The sequence below is a fragment of the Jatropha curcas genome, chromosome 6 (assembly GCF_041381405.1).
Source record: "Jatropha curcas cultivar XTBG-Jc1 chromosome 6, XTBG_Jcur_1.0, whole genome shotgun sequence".
Lineage (NCBI taxonomy): Eukaryota > Viridiplantae > Streptophyta > Magnoliopsida > Malpighiales > Euphorbiaceae > Jatropha > Jatropha curcas.
The window spans coordinates 24,023,779-24,040,327 of record NC_143156.1 but is presented as its reverse complement, the minus strand read 5'-3'; the positions used below and the strand labels follow the sequence as shown (position 1 = coordinate 24,040,327).

The following is a 16,549-nucleotide window of genomic DNA, read 5'->3' as shown; positions in this document are numbered from 1 at the left end:
CTTATTTTAAGACCACAAATCCATGATCGAAAGCATAATCTAATTTATGTAATTTCTAAGTAATTTTCTAATTTACATAATTAATTTTATAAACATAGAATGGATTTTATTTTGAATTTATTTTATAGGCAATTAGAACAAATATTTTATGAATATAAGAATCAACGGATTCTATGGAATCATTAAAGACAAAATTCTTCGAATCCAGTCAACAATTTCAAAGTCTGTCATACTATGAGCATAGTATACCGGCGGTCCGTCTAGTGGATCAGGAAATCTATCTTTCAACAAACAAATCAAAACAGTTCAACAGTTGCTCTCCAAGGAAATCAACCTCTTACTAGTAAATTCAATACATAATATGCCATTTCTGACAGGTTTGTGTAACCATATAATTAGGCAGTCTACACATATATGAACCACATAAACTCGATTTACAACGAAAGAAAGAAACTGATACACCCATAACGATATGTAAGGCGAAATTACAAACACTCCATGGGTTGTATGATTATGTATTATGCATAAATACAATTTTCCTCTAACAACAAAAAATTCTGATAAATTAACAGTAAACCTTGTGTTAGAAAACCTACCTTGTGCATAACTATATTGGCATATACAATACGATTTGCGGTTAAATGTGCATCCCTTCACCAAAAACTTCAGTGGATAATGCAGCAATTCAATATTTGAGGGAGAACTGGGTTGCTATAAACAGCTGAGTTGAAATTTTCATTTCACTGGTGGTCAGATATTCATTTTCGTGTGGGAAGTGCCGGCATGTCATCATTCAGACTTTTCCTGCTGCTACTCACCTTCTTCTGCCATGATAAACACTGCTACCTGAATGATGTTGATACTGGTGCCGATGGCGTGATCCAGCACCTCTACCACTGCTTCCTTCCCACATACTGCTACGGCCACCAACTCTGTTGCTACTGCTAGGCATCCAATTCAATGTCTGGGTTCCCAATCCATTGTTCTCTTCCTCTTCTCTATCATTATACTCCAAGACAAGCCTCTTAATATCTTGTTTCTCTTCAAACTCAGCTGCTTCTTTCTGTTTTGTGCTCTGCACAAGGGAGCAATCCCTAGGAATGTACATCTGTTTTGTCTGTTGCTTGTTCCCACGCTTCACGAGTACTTTCACCTGAACCTCCTTGTTTCCTCCTTTCTTGTCATCCAATGCCTCATCACCACTTTCCCCTCCAACTCCCCGTCCATGATCTTTGGAGGACCCCTCAAACACACTCATAGGTATCACCATATTTAGCGTTGGCCGACCGCGAAGCTCTTGCCGGCGTTGCTCCATGCTCTCCTGCTCTCACAATTCAAATAATGGATGTGACATCAATTAAAATGATTCAGCTATTATAGAAATACAATTAAAACATCATGGTAACTTTAGTTATGATTTAGGAAATCAAAAATTCCTCACCTCCAAATTTCAAATAACAACCACAGAAAAATAAGATGTAGATGGCCCTTTCAGAATGTCGACTTAACCAAGTCATTTTTGAATATTTAACGAACTAAAATAAATAAATAAAAAAAAACACCTAGCAGTGTACTCAAAATGCCAAAATAGCATCTTCCAAAAATTTGTTGGCATTAAATTATGAAAAGTAAATTCCAATATCACAAGGCAGTTGGCAAGGTACTAGCAATAATCCACAAAATCTGAATCCTACCTGCATTACTGCCCGTAGCTCCTGCTCAAAATTTGCTGCTTCAACTGGGTCTACCTCAGCCACTTTTTGTCTGACATGGACTTCATCATCCTCATCCGAAACAGGTCCAACCCCGTCATCATCATCCTCTTCCTCTGAGTCACAACCATCGTCATGATTCTCTTCATCCAACTCCTCTTCATCATGTCCCTCCTGGTCAATGGTGCCACTGCCTGAATCTGAGTAACTATCACCAATGTCCTCATGAATTCCACCATTTTCATCATTACCGTTCACAATGTTTTTTCCATTGGCAGAAATAGCATTGGAGGTTTTCCTACTAGATGGTTTCTCAGTGTCACAGTGCTTCTCAATACTGGCCTTGTCAGTATAACCAGTTCGTTCATTCTCTTCAAGTTCTATAAGAGCAGCATTAACTTCATCAATGGACGAGTATCGAGACATGCTAGGGCGTAAATCAGCAAATAAGTCCTGCAAATACTTTAATAGATGAGCCACAATCATGTAATAAAATTGTCAGATTAATTCTCAAGAAAAGAACAAAAGTTAAGATACTTGTCCAATAATAAACAAATAAAAAGTTTCCTCTTTCCAGATCGCAACCTTCCTTGCGAGTTGACTAATGAAATTTCTTAAATATCTGTGAAGAAGACACTTGGAGCAATCAATGAGCGACACAATGAGGTTAATTTTTATGTTTCAGAGATTGTTGTCAATGTCTTTTCCAAGTTCAACCTCAATCAACAACTAATCCTGCCTTCTACTGTGCAAGAAAGCTGCAAGTCTTTTAGTCCCTTCACATCCTTCTATTTTCTTTTTTGGGTTAGAGCAGCAGTATCACCAGGAAATACTGTCACTCCAACAGTTTAAATTAGAATTACAAGGAACAAACTTTGTGCATACAAATGCCAAATGTAGACTACTAATGGCTTGAATATATAGAATACAATTAGTTCTACGCCTGATAGAAAACTGGTTCCATAGTATCATGCTTCCCAAAGAAAGAGCACTCTAATAATATATGAGGGTTCCCTAGTTCTCATTCTGCGAGAAGATATTACATTATTCATGTTTATCATGAAAACAAAAACCTATAGTTATCCGCCAAGATTATAACTAAGTAAAGCAAGCTTATATCAAGTCACATTGCTGATCCCCATAAGCACTCCGCATAAAAGATGCTACTTGCTTATTCCTAAACTATCTCCATCATGACAATCTCTGCCCCACACCTAATAGCATAATTTGGAAAACTACATATCAAGATTGATGGATTAGACAATTTAATCTCAGATTCTGAAGCAAAAGGTTTTCCTTTAGACAATATCTTCTGCAGTTGAAAAAAATAAGAATGGTTATAAAGGAATTTCATGGTTTACCTGTAAGTCAAATTCAATGTCAAGTGGTAGTGCACCTTTGCTGAGAATATACCTCTGAAAATGTATTAAAAATCTATCAAGTTTCCTCTTTGAAGAACCTCGGTCAAAGTAGTGTCCACAGGTCTCAAGTAGAGTGATAACCATTCTGATGCGAAAACAATCTTCTGGCGGATCCAATACATCTCTCTAATAGTATGTAAGGTCAAAAGTCAAATTGCAAGGAAATAACATCCGAAAAGTAGGTCATAAATTTGACCCAATAATTGCATGCATGGAGACAAAACACAGAATCATTATCATCTAGAAGAGAGACTACAAATTGCAAAAACAAGTAATCGCATGCTTTATACTCCCAAATAATTGATTACTTACACAACAATTTCAAAGTAGAATGTTCAGATTTAAGAAACATGATGTTCTTGATAATGAGAAGAAATCCAGACATGTGTTGACTAATTTTATCTACACCTGATTCCGAAGTCCAAACATATGCTGGTTTAAGGATCACACACAACAAAGGATTCCTAAGTATGCCTTTCATTAAACATGAACCTATGCAAAATCAGCTGGGCGATCACAGATGTTAATGAAGACATAGATATGAAGTAAAACCATACCTCTGGGGTGTCATGTCCAAAAACAAGGATCAAATAAAGCGTGTCAAAAATCACAGATGAATCCACAAGCTCATAGTTGTATAGCTCTCCTAAGTATCGCATATGGGCAATCCGCCTCTGCTGCATCCCATAGTCATTTAATTCTAGCCCAACCCTAATCTCCTCCAAAACCTGAAATCCAAAGATGAATTGCTATAATTCCAACAAGGACACTGCTGATGCACATGAATGAAGATTAGCTCATTAGTGTGTGTGTGTGTGTTGTCCATATAGACACAATAAAATAAGCTAGTAAATGTGTTTATGACAGTGCAACAAGAAGAATGGTTATTGAACTCGTCAAAAGTATTAGGGGTAGATAACTTTGATCTAATAAGAAAGGATTTGAAAGTAAATTAAGGCATAAAAGGACAAATAATGATTACAGTTCTGATAATCCTGCTCCAAATGAGTGGACGCATATGTATAGCGATTGAACCAGAAAAAGAAGAATGAGACCAACGGACAAAATGCAGACATAACTAGACTACTATTATAGAAGTAGGCTTTCATTTTCCCAAATGATATTAAGCACACATAATCAATTCCGGATCTAATCAAGAGTCAATTTTTTCTACAGTTCTCCTGGCTGTTCAAGCAATCTGGACAAAATGCACTCAGGAACAATAGCTTCAACACTAAGGATGTGGAAGCATCATTGATCCAGCTTTCCGCAACAATCAGTAACGAGTAAGGACCACATACATCCAACCACAGCCTCCTAAAAGGCTAAAACTAACATTATCAACAACAATCGGAACTAGAAACATGAAATGTATCACAAAATAATGGGAAAAGCATGCCATATCTGCATCCAGGCAAAAATACCAACTGAAGCAAAGAGATAACCAAAAGGAAAATAACAAACCTCATCAACAACAGCAACTGCAAATTCATCATGATAGCGACTCAAACCAGAAGTAAGTGAAGCGATTAAGTTTATTTGACCATATTTTCCCTTGTGAACTTTCATAAAACACTTTAAAAGGTATGCATCACAGTCATTCCATGGTAATTTACGAAGTTGCCTCAGCACATACTCGATGGAAGACTTATCTAGATCTGAGAAGAGCAATTTTCTAATATACTGCATCAAAAATCAATTCAAAAGGTTGGCTAAACATTCTTATGTAAAATCAGTCGGACAAAAAATATTGAGAAACTAAAATTATTTATACCTGGTATAATGGAGGACGGACTTTAGACACTCGTGCAGATCTTTCAGGTGGTTTGCACAGATAATATGCATTTTCTACAAGGGTGCTATGCCGGGGATCCAAATTTTTGACATTTTTCAAGCGCATCAATATCTCTAGCATGTTAGCCATCCGTACAGCAGTTTCAGGAGACCGATACAGAAAACGGCCACATGTCTCAAGAAGATTGCAAGCTACATCAATGTTATGATGCGTGAAATCATCTAAACAAGCCTGTCAGGAAAAAGCATCAATCCATATGTAAATCAAATAACATGTCGAAATCTCCGTGAAATTTACCTTAGATCCAGACAGAGATGGATTTCATCTTCTAATGCAAATGATCAAACACCAATAGTAAGGTTACACAAATAAGAAAAATTGGATAGCACATTATACCAAATGATCAGGATGCCCAAATAAAAGATAGCACTTTCAAAGAATAAGACAGACAAAAGAGGATGCATATATATATATATATATATATATATATATATATATATATATAAATTATAAAAGAGAAAGGAAGAAAGGAAACAGAGAGTAGAACAACATGATGATCATTGCTAGTCTCACATAGTTACAAAGTCTTAATTGAGTTCAATACTTAAAGATTGAAATTTTTAAGTATTTCATAAAAAAACTAAAATAAATAAAAATATAAAAATCAATAAGCTCCTGGCACATACCTTCAAACAACTGAAAATAAGGCCAGGCGGTGCAATTCTAAATTTGCAAAGTTCTCCCAAAAATCTGATATTCCTGATCTTTGTTTCAATGTTCATTTGATCCTGCAGAAAATTACAATCCAAGATTAAAATCACAATGTTCTAAAAAATGCAAATGAATACATAAGGAAAACAGACAGACAAAATATGAATTAAAGCCACTCCTCCGTTCAAATGAAAAGTACCATGCAAAACAGACCTTCTTATTTATCAAGAAATTGAACTCCTCCTCTAACATCTGTACAAGCATGGAAGAGATATCCTTCATGCAAGTTGATAATGTGGCAACCATTCGTGAGTAGTATGGTAGCAGTTCTAGAGATGTCCTGGGTACATTAAACAATGCCCTCACAAGCTTTTTCCGGTTGGACTTTGAATTTAAATAACAAAACTCAACCTGCCAAAAAAGTGACAATACCACAAAAATAAGATATTCATTAAAGAGGTGCTCAATTTTTTTGTTTAAAGAAAAGGTTATATAAAACATCAAGTCTTGTGAAGGCAGCAGTATGATTACAGTTAATTGATCAATGAGATCACGACTAACACAACCAGGGAGCCTCTGCAGTAAAGCATCCAAGTTTGTCCCTTCAAGACCTTTGAGTTTCTCCTTGTCACTGTCTCCTTTTTTCTCTGCATCCTTTTCTTTACCTTTCTCTTTTTCTGGATCTTTAGCTTTTTCCTTGTCCTTTTCTTCCTTATCCTTCACTTTCTCAATGCTTTTTCCCTCCTGCAGAGTACCAGAATCTACAGATAGCTCTGCAGTATCTTGAGTAGATTGGCCTTGATCGGATTCAGGTGCTACCTCCTTCAAACAAATCAATTAAGAAAAAATAAATAAATAACTAACCTTCTTTTGAACAAGTATGCATAAGCAATCTCATGGAGAACAGCCCAACAAATAATACAATAGAAGAAACAAATCAAAATGATCAAATTTAAAATGCTGTTTTGCCGAATTTTTTTGTATATGGCTGAAAGATAGAGCCAGATGGAAGGAGATGGTAAATTCTTATGCTAAAAATTAATCTCTACCAAAAACTTCAGTTTGTTGGAATTGTATTTTTCTGACCTTTTTTAAGTTTTACAAAAAAAAAAAAAAATTGATTGCTTTTGGTAAACCATGGTTCTACTGAAAAAGTGACAAAATCAAGCCTTTTCCAAACCATGTTTTTCTAAACTCTCAAAAGCAATCTAACTGAATAATACATGGAGCCACAATGATCATACAGAAAAAGTGGAGGAAAACAGAAGCAATAGACTGATGACGACTCAGGATACTGCTTGACATCTTTCCACTGAAATCATACAAGAAATTTGGCAATGTTTGTTCCATCATTTTTTTTTTCTTTTTGCCACTGTAGTTATCCTAAAAATAACCTAAGCCGGTTACATAACTTAAAAGAGTTTTGAATCCTTACATTTGGTTGCTCTTGAGCCTTTGCAGATTGTTCATTCGCTTTGGGCTCTGCTTCTCCCAACAATACTGCTGGAACAAATGCTCTAAAAAGAACATACAGCATGAATTACTTAAATTTTTAAGCTAAATTAACTATTCATCAAACTGACACTTTAATTAAGAGTGCGCACACAGATAGATTATCCAATCCCACCAAACCTGAGATCTGGTAAGCATTCATAAAATGCTCTAGTATCTTCATCATCCCATAAAGCTTCAAGAATAGAAGAATCTTTCCCAGCAGCAGGTGAGGAAACATCCTCACCAGTAGTAACCCTGGTTGTGTGGCCATCTTCTGGCATCACTGGAGGTTGCATGTCAAGTGCTTCAGCCAAACTGCACATGAACAGTCTATTTATTAATGATAAAAGACATGAAGCAGAAATAATACAAGATCAGAAAGTGATACTAATTTCAAGCTTTTTAGTCAGTAAAAAGCACAGGAATGCAAGCACAGGTTGACATGATGCAAGTACTGGTGTAGCAAACATGCAACTAAAACATAAAAAAGTCACAGTTGCTAAGAATGCAGCTAACCTGCCTTTGAGCCTCTCAGTCTGTACATGTTATAATTCAAGTCTATAGAACACCAACAATCCAACATCCATGCAATTGTGAAAACCTCACATCCTCAGATATTTTCAACTTAAAAAGCACTTGAAAGTATCTTTATCCTTTGTTGATGGATCAGGAAAGCATTGGCCCATGGAAACAAAGATTTCGGCCAACAACAAAAGCAAATGTAGAATTTACATCATATGGTATAACTTGTATTCACGGAAGCGGCCCCCACCCCACCTAATCAAAATTTTTTTAAAAATTTACCCCATAAAAATAATGAAAATTTTTAAATTTACTCTCTAAAATAGTAAATTTTTTATTTTTTTTGCCCTTTAACTCTTAAATTTTTTTTTAGCCACCCTTAGCTTTGATTTCTCACTCTGTCACTACCCTTGGTCCTGCTCTACTAAGCAACTGAGCTTATAATAATATTTGGAAAGCCTATGCTATGGCAACCAGACCAGGGGATTTTTTCGTCTGAATTCACCTCAAACTTTTTTCATATTAGTGTCAGCAATTCAGCAATCTTCAAGACTTCTGTTTATAATTCTATTACATCCTAAAGCAATAAGAGATATTCTTTCCACACATTTATAGACTGGCTTGTCGCTTTCATTCGTTCAGCAGACATAACCTCTATCTAAAATCATTGTTCCTGATACTAATGCCAGTTATGAGACAATGACATAAAAATTTTCATCATGTAATTGGTGGAAAGGTGAGTTGTCTACAGAGTGAGATACTAAATTAAGGGAAGCGGGGGACCATGGAGGTGGAGAAGGGGTGAATTTATTCGTAGGAACGGACAAAAAGTAACTCCTATTGTATGCTTTGATTTTTTGAAACATGAATCTCACTTCTGGAATGGACTCTCCACTTATCTAGCCATATATTTAATTATCATAGGGAATCAACAAAAATTAACTCCTTTGTTACGCATCGATTTTTTAAAGCACGGATCTAACTGTAGGAATGGAATCCACTTATCTAGCCACTATCAGCATAGATATAAGAATAAAATGAAATCAATAAGAAAACTTACGATGACACATTGCGATACAAGTGGTCATAGGATTTCCGAAGTTTCTCATAAGATGAAACATTTTCCTCACTGAGTTCTCCTTTAGCGTTCAAAATCTTTGCATTTTCATGCTCCATTTGGCGAAGAGACTGTTAAAAAAATAAAAAAACCTGACGATCACAGACATTACAAACAAGAAGAAGTAACAAAGACTATAAATAATAGGCACCGAAAGAAATAAAATTCTACATAAAACCAGAGTCTATCAGGATCAAGAGGAAATATACAAAATGACTCTAAAGTCAGCCAAAAAGGCAGAAAAACTCTTACAGCATGCTCAGACTGAAGTAGTTCAGATACACAATCAAAATATGTAGTAAAGGCCTTTCTGAATATTTTCTTTTGATCTGCTGTGATGTTAAGGCCCTTGAAAAACTGTAACAAAATGTCAGAAAATAAACTATAGATTAGGACAAGAATGGCAAGGTAAGGTGATTTTGAATACAATTAAATTCCTATAGAATGAAATTACTAAACTGGAGTGTGTTAGAAATACCACCAAAATAACAAAGGAGAGAACAAGAATAACGTCTAAAGAAATTCCACCACTAATATAATATGAATAGCAATATGACATAAAATAATTAAAAATGAAAGACCGGCAGAAATATATACCTCCTCATGAATTTCTTGTCCAGAGAGAGAAAGTCCTAGGAAAACTCTCCCTTGACGAGCAAAACTGGCAAGAAGAGTAAGATTTGTTTGAGTAGCATCCCGGTCCTTCAAGTGTTCCACACTAGTAAGATCCTTGATAATATTGATGAAAATACTGCTGTCTTCTATAACTCCAACAAAGTAAAGTTCTAACAACAGTTTCAAGGTGCTCCGCTTCTTCATAGCTTTTGAGTTCCTATCCACATCCAAGTCTTCACCTGCCTTTCCAGGAAAAAAGACCTTCAAGAGCCCTTGTACAAGGCTTGGTGAGAAGTCCTTGTACCTTTGATGGAGCAAAGAGCATATCTTCACAAGACAGACATGTCAGATCATATAATAGAGCAGGCAAAGTTGGAAAAGGCTATTATGCTTCGACTGCAATAATACAGAAGTGCACCTTCCAGTACATAAGTTAGAACTTGCACAGCTTATGATGCAAAACAAATAAGCAAAAAATTACTGAAGAAAACGTGAATGTTGATTACTTTCTAATAAGAACTTCACAAAGTACAACTCAAAATTAATGCATGCTAAACCAATAAAACACACAATAACAATCAAAAAAAAAAAAAAAAAAAAAAAAAAAAAAAAAAAAATCCATCATGCTCACACAATCAACTATCCAGACACAGAGAAAGCTTGCAAGCAAAAACCCATAGATGTTAAGAATGGATGAAGTTCAGATTAACAAATAAAAAATTAGAACATTGAACCAACAAAGTGCACTTTGGACAGTGATAGATCACCAATGCACTATTAAAATATTGGCACAAAAGACAGTAAAAAGATAGATAATTTAACAGACGCTTCTACAAGAACAGCAATAAACATTAGATATTTTTGCCGCAGATGACTTCATGGTCTTGAGTATGCAGTCACCTAAATAACATTCTGACAAGTATTTGGATAAATAAAGTCAGAAGGGAAGCAAGGATTACAGACTGTTTTAACTAGTTACGTTCATACAGGCCCTACATAATGCGATTGAGACATGAAGGAAGTTCAACACATGACAGTAACAGGTAGCATCTATAGAAAATGTCAGTTTAGAACCATAAGCTACCTGCACTGCAGCCTGTATGTCAGAAGATCGAAGCTTTGCATCACAAATAGCTGTCACAGCTTCACTGACAAATTTACTAAGGTTGACGTTTCGCAATTCATCCATTAGCCCTTCCCTCTGCTCTTCATTTATTTGCTTTAATTTTTTAATAACTGCTGTATTCCGTTTAATGCTTGAGTCCAAAGTCCTGAGGAATCCTGAATCTGGTGGTAGCAATAACTTGATTAGTATTTGTGGAGCATTAACCATGTCAAAAGAAAAAAACTTACTCTGCTAAGAAGTGTATATCTACATCAATTTATTAAAATATAGCAAAGTACAATATATTGGAATGACTAGATAGTAGGAGTCAATTTCAAGAGAACTACAGACACTCTCAATCATGCATGGACTCCAATACAAATTAAGGAAATCAAGTTTTGTTGAAAACAGGCCTAAAGTTACTTGATTGAAAGGTTTTAACATTTAATTCCCAATTCTCAGAAACCCACAATCCACTCAGTCAAAATTAAAATCCACGTAGATATGTTTGTTTCTAGACCCAAATTTAAATTGTGGTGGACAGACTTGTTTTATGCAAAAACAATAGAAACCATTAAATCCAAAATGCAATCATTAAAAAAGATAAGAATAAAAATATTAAGATTTATTTTGAAATTCTATAAGGTCCCTATAAATCAGAACAACATTTTATATTGAAAAAAAAAAAGTCTTGTTGTGTTATCGTTGCTGGTCAAAATTCCTAATTTTTTTAAACAAAAAAGAGAGACACAATATGGATCTGTCAAAACAAGACAAGATGAACCAATTTAGTTCACTCTAAATCCACTAACATGTACTTTAAGAAAGGTTGTTGCAAAAGACAGATTTGGTTAATGTGATAATGCTGGAGTTCATAGGATTGATATCGAGTATTAGAGGATGAACTGAGGCTAGATATAAAAAAGTTTTAGTGCTCAAATTTATGGACAATGATGAATATCAGAAATGATGTGCGAAGGGAAGAGAGAGAGAGAGAGAGAGAGATAGAGATCAAACTAGTTACTTATGTTTCAAAAAGCACATCAAAATGCTTCCCCATTCCAGTATAATTGACGCTAATTTCTACAAATCACTAGAAGACGTTAAATTTGATTTTTAAGTACCACAAAAACGTAAGGGAAAATTGAATAAGGACAAACTTAAAAATTAAAAATGCATATCATATATAAAAAATCCAAAAATCAAGTTTCTCTTCTAATGGCTCATCAAAGACAACTCGGTGACTTTTTAATTAATGAAAGGAATCACAATGTGATAACAGCATCCCATGCATGTGGTACAATTTTTAAATTATCAACTCATCTCTACCAGCTCGAACAGGTTCATCCTCTACTACTCCAACATATTGAAGGAGATGCTGAAGTCTTTCATTTAATATTATAAAATAACAAAAATCAAATGCTCAGCCTAATAGAGAGTAGTTAAGGCAAAAATATATCCAAGTTTCAATCCACAATACTAAGTCCCTACAGATTTTAAGTCTCAAAAAAATGGTGCTAAGTGGTTTCCTAAAATAAATCTATACAGAATTTTGAAATGTAGGAAATTTTTATGGTTGCATTAAAGATAAGAAAATGATATACACTTACGAAACAGCATAACAAATGGACCACCAAATAAAACCCTATCACTTGAAAATTTTAATTAACAGCCAATATTTAAAGCAATAAGAAGTATTATAAGCTCAATTTCATCAAACATAAATTAACTAAGTTAACAAATTCAATACAACTAGTCATAAATTATAAATCTCATCCATATCAGCAATTAATCAACTACTAATTTATCATCAGAAACCTAAAATATTACTGACCAGGCCTTTCAGGATTCAGATTGCTCTGACGAAGAGCAGCTTTCACTTCAATTGATTTCTTAATTTCCTCAAGTCGAGCAACAGCTTCCTGAAAAAGAAAAACAACAATCATCTTCTCAAAAGAACTTCAACAAAGACACTCTTCACCCAGAATAATAATAATAATAATAAATAAATAAATAAATAAATAAAGAGCAAACAGCAAATTTTCTCACACAAACACATATACACTCCTCTACCAAATCTAGAAAAATAACCCCTCTTATTAACATCACCCTCAGTTTCAGAAAGCGAGTCTAATCAATCCCCACAGTTACTAAACATGTAAATTAACAACATAAAAAAAATAAAAAAATTACAATTTAGAACAAAAATTTTAAATTAAAACAGAAAAAACTCACCCCATCATCTTGCTTGGCCTGTTGTTCACCTCCAACACGGCACTCATCCTCGTGGCTATCCATGTCTAGTGATCAATTAATTGTATTCGCAAAAAGAAACTTATTTCTGTATCAAAATCCGCTTGGTTAACAGTATCAAGTATTAAAGCACTTCAATTTGAACGAGAAAATCCTTAAAAAAGATACTGATTTGCAGAACAATCGAAAAGCACTAAATACGAAGAAAAAACCTACATTATCCTACTCGATCCTCTCATCAACATGCATCACGTGCATATATAAAGAGAGAGTGTGACATGTAAGCATGAATATTTATGTAAAGATGCATAGGATTATGGCCTACCTGATCGGAGATTGAACCGTGAAGTTACCGGCGAAGTAAAGAATTCACTCTAGAGAGAGAGAGAGAGAGAGAGAGAGGGGGGGGGGGAGGGGGCCGGTTCCTGAAGCCCAGGAGTCGTTGGGTCAGAGAAATGAACCCTCGAATTTGAGAACCGACTTGGTTAACCCGATGGTTCAGGCTTCAGATTTCCTATCACGGGTCAACCCGTTTTGACGGGATAGAGAGGAATTGTGAGGGGGAGGAAAAAACAACTGGGCCTCCCTAATTAAAGTTCGGGCTCCTTTCCTAGTAAACCTAGCCCATAATCTGTTAAATTATGCCTAACCATTTTTTTTTTTTGTTGAAAGAACCAAAAATAATTAATACAACGGTATTTGAGGAACTCAAGCTTAATGCAATTTCCAATATATATATTTACATATTATTACTTACTAAATTAAATGTGGAGATGAAAAAAAAAAGGAAAATTTGTTTTTTCATTATATAATATTTGAGAGTACTTGGCTTAAAATATATGATTTTAAAATTCAATCCAACCCAATTGAATCAATAATTAATTCAACTAAATTTGAATAGGTTTTAATGAATTTAAATGGGTTGATCATAACTGATATATTTACTAAAAAATTATTAGTAAAAAGAAATTTTATTTTGAAAATATTTGTTGTGAATACGGAATCTACCAAACACATAACATGGTGAATATCAAAATATTAACCACTAGCATATTCAAGTTGTTGTGCTAAATTGCTTAAACAAATTAGTTTAATGTTTTATGAAAGTCACGTTTTTTCTTCAATTGCCAGGACATTCTTTATTCAGTATTGTCAATATAAATTGTAATTATAATTTATCCGTGAATTTATTTTAATAAATTTTATAAAATTTCAGTCCATGTTAATTCGTATATATAATTTTTAATAAAACTTACTAATTTTAAATTTTTATAATAATACGAAAATAATTATTTTGTCCCTGAGAATTTGCTGAAATTAATTAAATCATTATCACATCTTTGCATATTGGGTATCTAGTCTTTGGGGTTTCGTTCTATCACGACCTTCGAAACGACCTCAAACTAGGGTATAATCACTCAAACTCATGCTTTTCAATTAAGTTCAGTCCATTCGGCACTTTTAAAGCCTATTCCACGAATGACATATTAAAACTCTACCGTTCTAATCAACGGTAAAACTTCGTGTTCTCGAAACCTCATTCAAACGAGGTATGAATGCATACTTAGGATTTCAGCCTACGTGACAAGTCTCGGACCAATTAAAGTGGTCAGGATTTAGAGGAATGTGTGGAACGATCTAGAATCTTCAATCAATCAGGCTAGAGTCGAGCTTCCCTATGAATTATAGTTTCTATTTAAATTTATTCTTCAATGCTTTGTTCATATTGCCATGCATCAATAATCTGATATTCATGCAAAATAAATATTTTGATTAAATTGATTAAAGTCCAAACCATTGATTCACATGTATAAAATTAAAAATCTAGTCCCCGAACCAAATGATTAGAGGCTAGTTCATTTATCTTTGTGGCAAATTAAAATTGGAGTAATTCACAAGGTCTCACCTTATATTTTCTCTAAAAACAAAAACAAAATAAGGTGGCGATTCAAATTACATCCAAATGTGTTTTAAGAGCCAAATAAAAGAACCATAAGAGTTCTTCCGATCCGTGAGAAATCAACCAATGAGCCTTTCTGGATCGACCCATCCTTCAAGCGTTCCCATAGTGCTTAGAAGGGGCCTTACAGCTGGCGACTCTATTGGGGACGTGACATTTGTTGAAAACTAAAAAATGTCAAAAGTGGACTACCGATTAGGTTTTGAATCTCTAGTTTGGAAATTAATTAAATTAATCACCTTGCATTCATCAAATGCATCATTTAGGGATCTTTTTCTATCATTATACTTAAGCTACCGATCCTTTCGATAGAGTAAAGTGTTTAGCGTACCACAATCTCTGCATTTGATATGATATGGTCAAATGGCAAAGTATATACTAACTTTGGCGATTAGGACCTTGAAACTGAACATATAAAAAACATGTAGCGACCCTAGAACTTGACTTTAGGTTGTATGCACCAAAATTAAACCATGAAACCATTTTTCAGCATGACATCTATGCATCCACGCGTTACACATCATGAACTAAGGAAACCCGAACCCATGATTAAACCCAAACACCAAACCCATGGTCCAGCTCCAACTTGAACCCATGGTCCAACCTCAAATTAAGCCCATGGTCAACCAAACCTGTAACACCCACCGGCTAATCCCGAAGAACCAGACGGCGGATGCCACAATCGCCAAAAATAGTAAATAAAATATTAAATATGCATAGTAATTTTTCCGGACTAAAATAATACCAAGTCCCGGACCGATGGTACTATTCACAGACCGGTAAATCACTATTACCGACACTAAAAGAAAATCAGTCTGTTACAAAACCTATGGACCAACTTAAACAAACCCATGGTCCAAACCAAACCAAACTAAACCCATGGTCAACCTAAAACCATGGTCAAACTTAAACACCAAACCATGGTCAAGCCTAAACCCATGGTCAACTCTAAAACCTGTGGTCAAACTTAGATGCAAACCCTATCCGAGGAAACTTGTTTGATTTATAACATAACCTAAACACCATCCAAATCCTCAAATCTGACATGAGCACACCAAAAGTCTCAAATTTGACTTGAGAACACCAAAAGCCTCAAATCTGAGCTGAGCACACTCAAAGCCTCTGTGACATCCCGACCTGGCAAAGCGATCCTAAGAGGGCGGGTAGAGTAAAGCTCCTGGCTAACTGCCAGGATGGCAAGCTAGCAATGGATAGTGAAATGCAGGACACAAGAATAAATCGGATCATATATCGAAAAGGAAAAACTAATCATCAGAGGCGCCTTTCAGTGAAATGACTTGGAGAGTTGGAGGAACTCCAGGGTAACCTAGGATGGGTGACCTCCTAAGAAGTTTCCCATTCTACTTGTAGGACAAAACTGGCGGCTCTTGCTAATCCAATATGGGATGGATGGTTGAAGTCGGGCGTGACAATTGGCATCAGAGCCAGACCCCCTCTAATAGATGTATGGTTCGAGGACGAACCACGCAGAAGCTAGTGGGCCTGTAACATCCCAACCCGGCAAAAGGATCCTAGGAGGGCGGGTAGAGCAAAGCTCCTAGCTAGCTTATAGGATGATAGACTAGATATGGATAATGTAATGTGAGGCACATGAATGAATCGGATCATATATCGAAAAAAGGAAAACTAATCATCAGAGACGCCTTTTGGTGGAATAGCTTAAAAAGTTGGAAGAACTCCAGGGTTAAGCATGCTTGCTTAATTAAAAATCTAAGATGATTAACCTCCTAAGAAGTTTCCCATTTCACCTACAAGACAAAATCGTGCGAGTCTTGCTAATCAAATATGGGATAGAAGTGGCTTGATCAAAAGTGGACAATTCC

At 35.2% G+C, this 16,549-nt stretch overlaps 1 protein-coding gene across 2 annotated transcripts; it reads right to left on the bottom strand.

Moving 5' to 3' along the window:
- Positions 1-313: 313 nt before the first annotated feature.
- On the bottom strand, positions 314-13,213 carry LOC105635232 (regulator of nonsense transcripts UPF2). Of its 2 annotated transcripts, XM_089722812.1 has the most exons (18): positions 13,071-13,213; positions 12,728-12,833; positions 12,327-12,414; positions 10,472-10,674; positions 9,370-9,714; positions 9,025-9,129; positions 8,716-8,843; positions 7,272-7,448; positions 7,075-7,156; positions 6,171-6,461; positions 5,853-6,050; positions 5,615-5,716; positions 4,908-5,159; positions 4,598-4,816; positions 3,691-3,861; positions 3,074-3,259; positions 1,695-2,165; positions 314-1,321 (listed from the first exon to the last, which is right to left on the bottom strand). In XM_089722812.1, exons 2-18 carry the CDS (start codon positions 12,788-12,790, stop codon positions 815-817), a joined length of 3,588 nt encoding a protein of 1,195 aa, XP_089578938.1. In that variant the 5' UTR covers positions 12,791-12,833; positions 13,071-13,213; the 3' UTR covers positions 314-814. The 2 variants fall into 2 exon arrangements, with proteins under 2 accessions (XP_089578938.1, XP_089578939.1); XM_089722813.1 differs by lacking the exon at positions 13,071-13,213 and having other exon boundaries at positions 12,728-13,019.
- Between the last annotated feature and the right edge of the window lie 3,336 nt (positions 13,214-16,549).

Bases quoted from the DNA above. Each gene is read 5' to 3' on its own strand.
- LOC105635232 (XM_089722812.1), bottom strand. From the start codon at position 12,790: ATGGATAGCCACGAGGATGAGTGCCGTGTTGGAGGTGAACAACAGGCC. The intron at 6,462-7,074 runs GTAAGGATTCAA...ATTTGTTTGAAG, and splicing joins AGGCTCAAGAGCAACCAAAT to GAGGTAGCACCTGAATCCGA. The intron at 5,160-5,614 runs GTATGTGCCAGG...TTTTCCTGACAG, and splicing joins TTATTTTCAGTTGTTTGAAG to GCTTGTTTAGATGATTTCAC.